The sequence below is a fragment of the Nansenia antarctica genome (genome assembly GCF_963989245.1).
Source record: "Nansenia antarctica genome assembly, chromosome: 3".
Classification (NCBI taxonomy): domain Eukaryota; kingdom Metazoa; phylum Chordata; class Actinopteri; order Argentiniformes; family Microstomatidae; genus Nansenia; species Nansenia antarctica.
Window position 1 is genome coordinate 12,549,505 of NC_137688.1, and position 10,839 is coordinate 12,560,343.

Below are 10,839 nucleotides of genomic sequence, written 5' to 3' on the forward strand. Positions count from 1 at the left end.
TTCCTTCCATGCTGAGAGGGAATAGATAGATAGTAGAAATTTTGAAATGATTGCAAAAATGCTTCTGAACATGCCACAGTGCTGAGCATCAGCAATTGCAGGCCACAGTTCAATTTGCTAAAGTTGTCGACTACTGTTGCCTCGGACATCCTGTAATAAGGGAAGGATATTTTTCATTTCTCAGGTCATTGAATTACAATCAGTCTAAAGATGGGAAGCGACAGTGAGATGTATAACAGAGAGTTGTCAAGTATGTCAGACGAGGATTTACTCGCCTGTACTAAAGAGGAACTGGTGAGCCGACTGCGCAAAGAGGAGTCGGAGAAAATATCCGCTCTTATTCAACGCGGACGCTTGATCAAAGAGGTCAACAAACAATTACAGGGGCACCTGCTCGAAATCAGGGAGTTGAAAGTCATCAACCAGCGTCTGCAAGAAGAGAACACAGAATTACGCGATCTGTGCTGTTTCCTCGACGACGACCGGTTGAAAGTAAAGAAGCTCGCCCGGGAGTGGCAGATGTTCGGTCACCACGCGGCCAAAGTGATGCGCGAAGACCTGGGCGGATATCTGAAAAAGCTGGCAGACCTGGAGAGGATGCAAGACGGACTGGTGAAGGAGAACTTGGACCTGAAGGAACTGTGTCTGGTTCTGGAGGAGGAGTGTGTCAGCAGGAGTGATGGATCCAGTCCCGGCGGGTCCACTGAGCTCAGCCTGCCCTGTATGGTGGCCCGAGACCTGGGGGATGGAAGTTCGAGTACTGGCAGCGTCGGCAGTCCGGACCAACTCCACCTGGTCTGCTCACCTGATGACTGAAGATGGAACAGTACCAACTGGATACAGGATCCTTGACACTGATAACTGAAAAAGAGGACGATGGAGAGAAATCTGGGATGATAACATTGATGAGAGGAATAGAATCGTTTACAATATTCATTGTTATTCAACACAAGTTTGTTGTGATCATTCTTGGAGGTTCAGCCTCCACACTACAATAGCATCGTGTGTTCTGACTGCCACTACCCTATAAGAAAGCTAATAGTGATACAGAGAAAAAACAATTAAATGGTTCGACTTTCTTGGGTAAATTGGGTGGCAGGTTTATAAAAGAGGCCACAGAGACACTGACATTAAAAGACTAAAAGATCAAGCTTTATTCAATTGTTATACTTTATTTAAATGTTATGTTTTTACCCACAACAGACTTTTTGAAAGTTGTTCCTCTTTTCAGCATTATGTCAAGAGGTGTTTGATTGTGAAAAGAAGGGGGTAAGGGTTGAGGATATGATTTTATCTCATGCACTGGACTACATTAGAAGTAGACTATTTTGTACTGCATTGCACTGGACAGAGCTATAATGGATCCTATAGACTCATAATGTTAATCCAGTTTTGAGCCATATTAGTCTACTCTACTGTACATGAAATCCAAAAGCACTGAAATAGTTGTGGGGTGTTTGAACATTTGTATGTTTTTTTAACGAGACCCAATAACTATGTAGTTTATGCATTCTGTCCCTCAGGTCAGGATTGGGGTGCTGTGTGTGTGTATGATATCACAAACTAACAAGGAAGTCAAATCGGTGTGTCACAGGACACAGGGCTGTACAGTACACTAGACTTTGTGACGGGCATCGCACCCTACTGGTTTGTGTCTTGCACCTACACCAATGATATTCCCTTGGACCTCACTCAGAACTACACACACCTGAACTTTTGTATCTAACTGGAAGTGCTAGACTGGATTTTACATAATGATGGATTTATACATGCTGGAAAACTGGGCAAGCTGATTGTGTCATTTGATTTTGTTATTATTACATTATTATTACCTTTTATTATTAGGATTATTGCAAGCTATGCTATTACTTCACTTTTTTCTGTTTAAGTTGCCTATTAGTCAGGACCCCAATATAACTCATGTTTTGTGGTAATTCTGTATTCTGAGATATTCTCTCTTTTTGTCTGCATTATCTTGATCTATCAGTATTAACTTACTTTATTAACAAATACAAATTTCTGTTTGCGAACATGCTCATGGATTGGATAAGATTTGCTTTGTTGTTGGCTGTGATTGGTGGGCTATGCTCGTAGTGCATTGAAGAGCTTTAAATACACTGGCTGAGACACTCAATTGTGTTCTGACCTTTCTTTGTGTGTTTTGACTTTGCAGAAATACATACAGTAGTTCAATTTACACAATGCTACATTAATAAGAGATACGATTGATCTCTCAACTTGTTTGTTGTGACCTAAATGTCCCCTGACTCGACAATTGATGTCCCTGTCCGTGTCATACAGTACAGCCTGATGTTGTGGTTGTTCATCCGTTTTATTTTTGGATCCTTGTTTGCACAGCAAGGGGATCTGGAGTAGACCATAATGCTTTCACCCACTTAGTGATACACAGAGGTCCTTTGACAGAGAGGAGTACACACATCTTTGACAGAGAGGATTACACACATACTCTGGGCACTCTCCTCTCTCTTCAAACCCCCTTTATCATTGCAATCATTATGAACTTCAAGTCGTGTGTGTGTGTGTGTGTCTGTGTCTGTGTCTGTGTCTGTGTGAGTGTGTGCATGCGTGTCTGTGTCTGTCTGTGTGTGTGTGTGTGTGTGTGTGTGAGAGAGAGAGAGGGAGAGAGAGAGAGTGAGTGAGTGACTCTCTTCATTTTCGAGAACTGGAACAACAGAGAACTCTGTGTTCTTATATCAAGGTCACGTCCAGTTTATTATATAACTTTTTAAACCAGATTCTACTTTTGAATCCCTCCTCCTCAGCTTTCTGTCTTTCTAAGTGAACTCTCACTCATCTTTGTCATCTGTGCCAGAAAAGAAATCCAAAATATTTTGTGTCCTTTAATATCATTATTTGATATTAAAGGACTATTCGGTTTATATGTCACACCTTACCACAAAATGAAACACGTTAACAACACAATTATATAATCTCTTTTTATATTAGAGAAACCTAGGTTCCAGGTTGTCAAGACTCAAATTGGGCTGCCAGAACACCAGAGCTTCACATCACCAGTATAAATGTTTAACCTCTCAGGAACTACATCGATGACATAACAATCTGCTGCACTGCCCAGTCTGTCTGCTCTGCAGGTGACCTGGAACACATCCTCAGTGATACATTCTTTCCCTTTGACATGCATCAAAGAAACAGCAAGCTGCAAACCTCCCTTCCTCCCCCAACACACTATTACCTCCATAAGGCTGCCACGCAGAAACATTAAGCAGGAAACATGACTTATTCAAAACAGAGCCACTTACTAATGGGTCTCACACTAAGGATGCCGTTTGACTTTCACCCATTGCACTTATGTTTTGAATCATAGAATTTGTCTTAAATGATATCCCTTTGGTAGTATACTAGTCACACAGCAGACACCAATCACACAGCAGACAACAGTCATCAAACACCTGTTTTGTCACTTTGTCTTTTATTGGCTCTGAGTTATACAGTTTTGAATTATTACATCAAAACACAGGCACTGCCCACTGAACCCACTCGTCATTCAAAGCAAAGACAATTATCAAAAATATACCCCACTCTCAACAGTAAATGCATTTCTATTGAATCTATATATGAATCTATATATTTTACTCCTATGGTCCTGCCTTAGTTGTCTTTCAAATTCTCCAAAAGGGACTTTAGATAAATAACATAATTTCTAAAGATATGACCATAACTCTTTAGCTGTAGGTAGGTACATATTATTAAATATAATGATAGCTAGCATACAACGTTTACAAAACACTTCAGCATGCACAAATAAATCTAATGTGTATATTCATATATTATAACATATATTTAATTATAACAATTGCATTTTCGAGGCCATACATCCACATGTATGTTGAACATGTAGTGTTCTGTAGATACAGTAATACAATAGTGCAACGCAATTGGAAATGAATCACCTTGGTTGATAAAAGAACATAATGTAACTTATTTGTATAATGCTACTTTCTGGGGTTTAATGACACATGAAATTAGAGGTTATGTAACATATCAATGAATTAAAATAGTGTAACAACATAATCCTGTGAAAATATATATCTGGATGTTCTTATGTGCATTAGTGTATTCAGTATTGTGTTCGTAACTTAAGGTCTTGTGTGGAAAATATGAGCAAATGAAATGGACCAGATGCATTCAGCTTCTACAGTATCATCACTGTCTATATATCGTCGTCACCATTGTCGTCATCATCATCATTATCATCACAGTCATCGTCATCACAGTCATCGTCGTCATCAACATTGAAGACAGCATCTTCATCGTTGTTGTCAACATTGCCAGTTTTTCACCACGGGAAGGCTGTCAATCACAGTGTGAGGATAGTCGGGGAGTGAAGGGAGTGATCTGACTGGTCCCCACTGCTGCTGCTACGGCGATGGGCGATACTGCAGGGCTGGGGGTTTCGAGACTGATGCGATGTACCGTGGTGAGAGGAGGACGGTAGGTTGGGTAGAGCCTGGGAGGACACGCCAACAGTGCTGTCCACAGAGCCGGAGGGATAGGTGAAGACCAGACTAGCCGTGAAAGGAGTAAGACACGGAGTAGAGATCAGGATTGGGGTGTGCAGGGATTCATTTTCAAAGGGAACTGTAGAGGCAGCGAAGGTCACAGGCCGGGTAGGGATAGTAATCTTGGGTTTGGGCTTCTCCATCTTCGGTTGCTTTGCTGAGGGCCCGGGTAGGTTATAATCCCCTGGTTCAATCTTGATACCTCCCAGGGAGGGTAGCTCTCGGTCAGAATCCGAGTCCGAGTCTGGGATCTTGCAGATGGGACGGTGGGCCTCGAGGACCAACTCAAGCTTATCTTTCTCTTTTTGCAGCTCAGCAATCTCCTTCTGTAGACGGGACTTGTCTCCCTCCAGATCGTCTGTCTCCTAATAGAGAGAAAATGAAAGAGAAAATGTGAGAGCTGTGTTGTAAATCCATTCTTCTTAAATGGGTCAAAAAATCCCAGTAATTCAAACATCAAATGTGAGAGGTATTACAGAAGGGAAGGATTAGTTGACACAAACTTTTCAAATTTAAGGTAAAAGTTTACTCACACTTTGCAGCGTCTCCGTCAGCTCACGACGACGATTACGGCACTTGGCAGCTGCTTGCTTGTTTCTCTCCCTCCTTACTCTGCGTCTCTCTATCTCTTCGTGGGATAGCTTTGGTGAGAGGAAAAAATATAATATGAAACTTGAAGAGCTTGACATTTTTAAAATTAATAAATACTTTTAGGAAAGTTTAGAGCAACTTGAAAGACATCAAATGATTGAGTGGACTACACTGAATAGGCACTAGCCTCACATCTGCTGCCAGCCAGGCTTCTAATCTGCCCCTGGGTCGCCTGCTGTGGATATTGAGAGCTGTTGAGACTACATAGACGATGACCGGAAAACATCATTGAATTGGTCAAATACTACCACCCTGTGTATGAACTTAGTCATCACATTCAAATGTTTACAAAGGCCATTCATTTTGTGATGTCTGAGCCTTTGTCGTTTGGTTACGCCCTTCCTCCTATTTCATCCAACAATTTGCTCAATTGTGCCTCTTTCATCCAATATCTCCCGCCCTGCATTATGATGAGTCACACTCAAACCCCTGCGGTGACTCAGGTATGAGTCATATGACTTACCCTAGTGAGTCACATGGTTAGCTTACTTCCTGTCCCATCAAATTTCAGCTCGCTGAAACCCCACAGTCTAATACGGGTAACTGAAAACCACACATCAGCTATGTTATGAAAGGATTCACCCTCAAGTAAAATAGTTTTAGGAACTCTACACTCCCTTCAGAGTTGTCGTCTTGCATTTTGTGAACTTTCATAATATGACCATCAAGCTCTTTCATAATTTCTTTCACATACAGTTTAGGCCTAGGTCACACACTGTTCTCAAACAAGGTATCTAAAAAAAAAAGTATGATAAGGGAGTTCAGTGTACACAAGGTTCAAAGCCAATATCAACAAAACAAATGCGTGGTTGATACCAGACTCTGGAATGTCCTGAATCTTCACAAAAAGCTATTAGACGTACTGTACTACTACTAAGAGACCCCCCTCAGCGATGTTTATTTCAATTCCCTCCCTATGACACATGACCAGTGAAACTGCACAGCCATGTCAGACGTGAACCCAGTCACAGATCCTACAGGATATTACACACTACTGACACGTTGACTCAACCGTCTGTCTACACTGGGAAGCAGCTGGGAAGCTCAGCTTGGGATACTGAGCTGCCCAGTTCCTATATGCAGCATTGAAACTATTGACCCCTCAAATATTGACATTTAATAGAGACTAATACCTGTTTCTCTGTCTACCAACCAGACTACCAACTCTTATAAATCAAAATGTATACTATATTCAAACTTTGCCTTTCAGCTGCATCTTGGTATAATACCACGCCCACATTTTAACAGAATAATACCAACCCCCAGAGTTGATTTGAGTGAGTTACACAACATGTTACATGCTAAAGACTATTTTCTTACATGATCATCGGTCCTGCGTCTGGTTGAGTTCCCAGAACTTGCGGCTGCTCTTATAACACCTGGTCTGAAGATGTGCGGGTGAGAAAAAGAGGGGTTCAGGGACCCTAATCCACCTAAGAGAGGTGGATAAGGGGGCCGGGCAGACCGCGAGGGGCCAGGTGGAGGCAAGAGTGAGGGCTGGATCATCCACTGCAGGTCTTGGTTGGAAGTGATGGCGTTGAGGCTTGGTACAAAATGACTGCTTCCTGCCGCAGTGAATTTCTGTAAAGACAGAGAGAAAAAGTTAGGGAATAGTTTGAGATATTATTAAATTAAATTAAATTAAATTAAATTAATTATTTTGAGTTATTCATTTAGGTAGATGCATTAGGAGGTAATAATTATTTATTTATTGTGACTATGAAATACTAGAATGTGTGACTTCTCAACAATAGCTAACCTTGGACAAGCCAATGAAACAGAGATAGGTGTGTTGTGTGTATCAAAAAGATAAAGCCAAAGTCATATTTACATTTTACTTTTACATACAGTAACTGTCATTGTTTTCTTTTCAAACAGTATTACTTTTAAAATGCTAGGAATACATCAGCATCAGATGGTGCTATACATTCACCTTTACCTTGATATGAGGTGAACCTGATTCTTTTTATTGTGACATTATTATGCAATTACTACTATTTAGTTACGCTCTGCAATATCATAATTCTTGAAATAATAAAATAATGTATGTTGTTTATTGGTGTCTATCAATCCGTCATCTAATAATAAAAGGCTTTACCTGTTCGTGTTGAGTAGATGTGGTTGTGGTTGTGGTGCCCTGCGATACAGGGCTCGATCCGGTGTGGGGAGACCCAGAATCGCTGTTGGGGTACGACGGGAGGCCTCTGTTCTCAAAGTTTCGGTACATCTCGATTGTTAAAATGCTATCCAGATGTCAGCCAAGTATTCCAGACGAATTCAATTAAAGGCTATAACTTCAGAATAATGTTCACGAGTGAACTGTCCAGTTGTCACGTTCACTATTTCAAACGTCGGGCAAACCCACCTTGTTGCGGGAAATCGGCAGAATCCAAAAAGATGTATCTTGACAGGGGAACGAGGAAACTACGATGGAGAGGCTTCTTCTCCTATGTTTCAGAATCCTTGAAAGTTACTCTGAATTCCCCCTACCTCCTATTGCTTATGTATGTTAAACTGAAAAGCACGGAATGATTGTGAGGTTATAAACAGCCAAACCGATACCAAAGATAACCCACGCCCCTCCCAACTTACGGGAAATGGTGCGGTCTCTCATTTGGCGTGTATCTGACCACGTGCGGATGACGTATATGACCATATTTGGTGAGTTTCCTCCAGAATCTTCCCGGGATTCCGTTTTGACAGGGGGTGAGGTAGAACTAGGAAAGCACGTTGCCTTTGAATTATATGAATTGCCGCCACATATGTTCCCTTTCCACTGTCTCTGAATCTGTCAACCATATAATGTGTTTGGTGAAAACGTATCCTTCAGAAACTTACTTACGGTATTGTCTCCTCCCACAGTCATTGTGGGGAGGTTTCCCAGACAAAGATTAAGACTAGTTTTGGGACTAAATCACAAATGTAATGGTAAATATCCGTTGAGGATGCAATTTAATCTAAGACTAGGCTTAATCTGTGCCCGGAAAAACAGTGTGATCTAAATGTGGCAGGCATAAGAGCATTGACCTGTCATCTGTGCTGGTAAACGGACGCGCTGCTTTGCCTGTACCATATTTTATTTATCATATTTGTTTTAGCAGGGCTGGGTGCTCAAGACAGACTGACAACGGTCTCGTATTTTTTGCTGCTAGAGATTGCGGATGGATTGGTTGGCTGCTTTGTAAACTACTAAAAAAGAGGCCTGGATGCCTTGAGGTTTGGGCACACACTCCTAAACCACATTCATGAAAGGGAACGCTGGCTGAAGGAGATGAGTCAGCGGATGACATTAATTTGTATTTCACAATCCTCTTCAACTGTTGGCATTAGAGGCGTTGTAGGTTAGCTGTAGTAAAATATTCTGTCACAATTATTTCAATTGAAAAAGAGAACCATCCCGCCTCTTCAGCGAAACCATGCATGCTCAAAGTGGACAGTCACTCCATTGAGAGATGTCACTGGACAGCTGCAGCCCTGGCACATCACGGGTGGGGGCGAGTTCCCGACATGGGTTTTACTCATCTATTGTTGGATATTACTTGTAGAATATTACAAATAATTGAAGCTAATACCTGCTTTTACAGTTGCACCTTTATCATATGAGATTTTCTCCTCTATTAAAGGTGACAAAAAATGGGCCTATTATTGCACACAATTAATTTGGAATAAGTGCATTAAGATATAATAAAACATATAATAACAGGTCCACTAATAAATTGGTGAAAAGGATGACTGAAGACATCTTCATCATCATCGTCATCATCATCATCATCATCATCATCATCATCTTGACTAATGATATTCATGATCTTAATCAGTTGAGGCCTTTTGTTCTCAGTGTTGTTTCATTAGCATCACTGCCAGGGGTATCAGAATGAATGTCATTCCTGCACTGAGCAAAAACAAAAGTCTTTCCCTGCAGCATGGCATTTCTGTCTTATGTGTCACTATGGTCTATTTATCGTTTCCACTTCCTTCTCTCCTTTCTCCTCTAGAAGCAAGTGTATCCTTCTGTTTCTGGTGTACCACATGGAAGATGCCTTATCAGTGTGAAAAAGAAAGGGAGAGGTGAATGACTTAACCCCTCTGGAATGCAATGATGACACACCCGTTATGTCTCTCGATGACATGCCACAACATGTCGGCACGATGCTTATCCCACCAACTGGTTCAGAAGTAGGCTCCATCTGTGATGTAACTCAGACACGCGTGTAAAGGTCCTACACACAACACATCAATGGACATGCCACCCTACACACAACCAAATGCATCTCCCCGTGAATTTGGTATGAGTATGATCTCCAACCACACACACACACACACACACACACACACACGCGCGCGCACACACACACACACACACACACACACACACACACACACACACACACACACACACACACACACACACACACACACACAGTTTGACCCAAGGGAAATGAAACATGTGGAAAAAATGCAAGAAATCTACTGGCCCACTTGTTTTCTCTTGGATTGCTTTAGTTAACAAGCACAACACTTTCCTAATATGATAGTACAATTCTACACTCACTTTTCACAAGTAGTTGTTAGTTAATACAATACAATACAAATGTACAACTTTCCCTCTGTTCAACTCTCCCTGACCACACACACACACACACACACACACACACACACACACACACACACACACACACACACACACACACACACACACACACACACACACACACACACACACACACACACACACAAACTCACACCCATCCACTCATTCCCACACCCAACCACCCACACACACACCCACACATACCCACCCACTCACATGCAAGAGGACAGTTAGTGGAGTGCCGAATAATCTACAGTGCCTGAAATGCTATAATTTCTAAATAGTTAACCCAATCAGAAAAATAAAACCATTTAATTAAATTGGAGAATCTCTATTTTGATAGAACCTGCTTTATAAATGTGTATTTGAGTGCATGGTGCCAATCTTCATCATCGAAAGAGTGGCGGCATACATAAGATTAGTGACCACAGTCATACATATCAACATATAAACGAGTGACCACCTTGGTTTTATTCCATGATTAATTTAACCCAAAATCTTAATCTTTATCATTTACAAAGAGTGACATCCCAGCAAACCAATCAGTGTACAGTTTGATACAGGGAGGAATGTCTGTTTGGGCCAATGGGGTGTTCTGCTGGTCTATGCTGCCACGCAGGCACAGACAAGACAACCAATAGCAGCACAGAAGGGGCGGGTTCTGAGGAAGCACCGTCGTACACGTAGGTACGTGTAAGTTTAACATTTTTTTCTAAATATAAAGTTCGTTCTTTTCTCTAGGAATATGACATGGACTTGTTTGTTTTGTAAACAAATTGTATAATTTTAAATATTTAACCTGGCTACAGTTTAAGGTCGACATCTCTCACAGAAATGCTTGCAACAGACTAAGCTAGCCATGGCTCACCTGTTAGCATTAGCTATAATCGAACAAACAACCAGCCAGTGTCTGACTGTGTTTGATAGATCTGCTAAAAACACGTGAAGCATATTAATATACATATGTTTATTATGTTAGCACTCTGCAGTCAAGTAGTAACATAGGAACAGCTACTGTCTTTCCAAACTCAAACGTTGTTGTCTTTACTCTAGCTA

General features: G+C 41.3%; 2 protein-coding genes across 2 annotated transcripts; one reads left to right on the forward strand and one right to left on the reverse strand.

Moving 5' to 3' along the window:
• The first annotated feature begins 199 nt into the window (after positions 1–199).
• Positions 200–1,713, forward strand: ccdc85b (coiled-coil domain containing 85B). The gene has a single exon (XM_080525821.1). The coding sequence runs from the start codon at positions 211–213 to the stop codon at positions 814–816; it is 606 nt and encodes a 201-aa protein (XP_080381947.1). The 5' UTR covers positions 200–210; the 3' UTR covers positions 817–1,713.
• A 2,626-nt stretch (positions 1,714–4,339) lies between these two features.
• On the reverse strand, positions 4,340–7,419 carry fosl1a (FOS like 1, AP-1 transcription factor subunit a; the record flags this gene model as incomplete). Its single annotated transcript, XM_080526821.1, has 4 exons — positions 4,340–4,906; positions 5,075–5,182; positions 6,513–6,773; positions 7,291–7,419. The coding sequence occupies 4 exons, from the start codon at positions 7,417–7,419 to the stop codon at positions 4,340–4,342; spliced, it is 1,065 nt and encodes a 354-aa protein (XP_080382947.1).
• Positions 7,420–10,839: the final 3,420 nt, after the last annotated feature.

Excerpts from the sequence above, each read along its gene's own strand:
- ccdc85b (XM_080525821.1), top strand. The coding sequence starts at position 211 with ATGGGAAGCGACAGTGAGATGTATAACAGAGAGTTGTCAAGTATGTCA.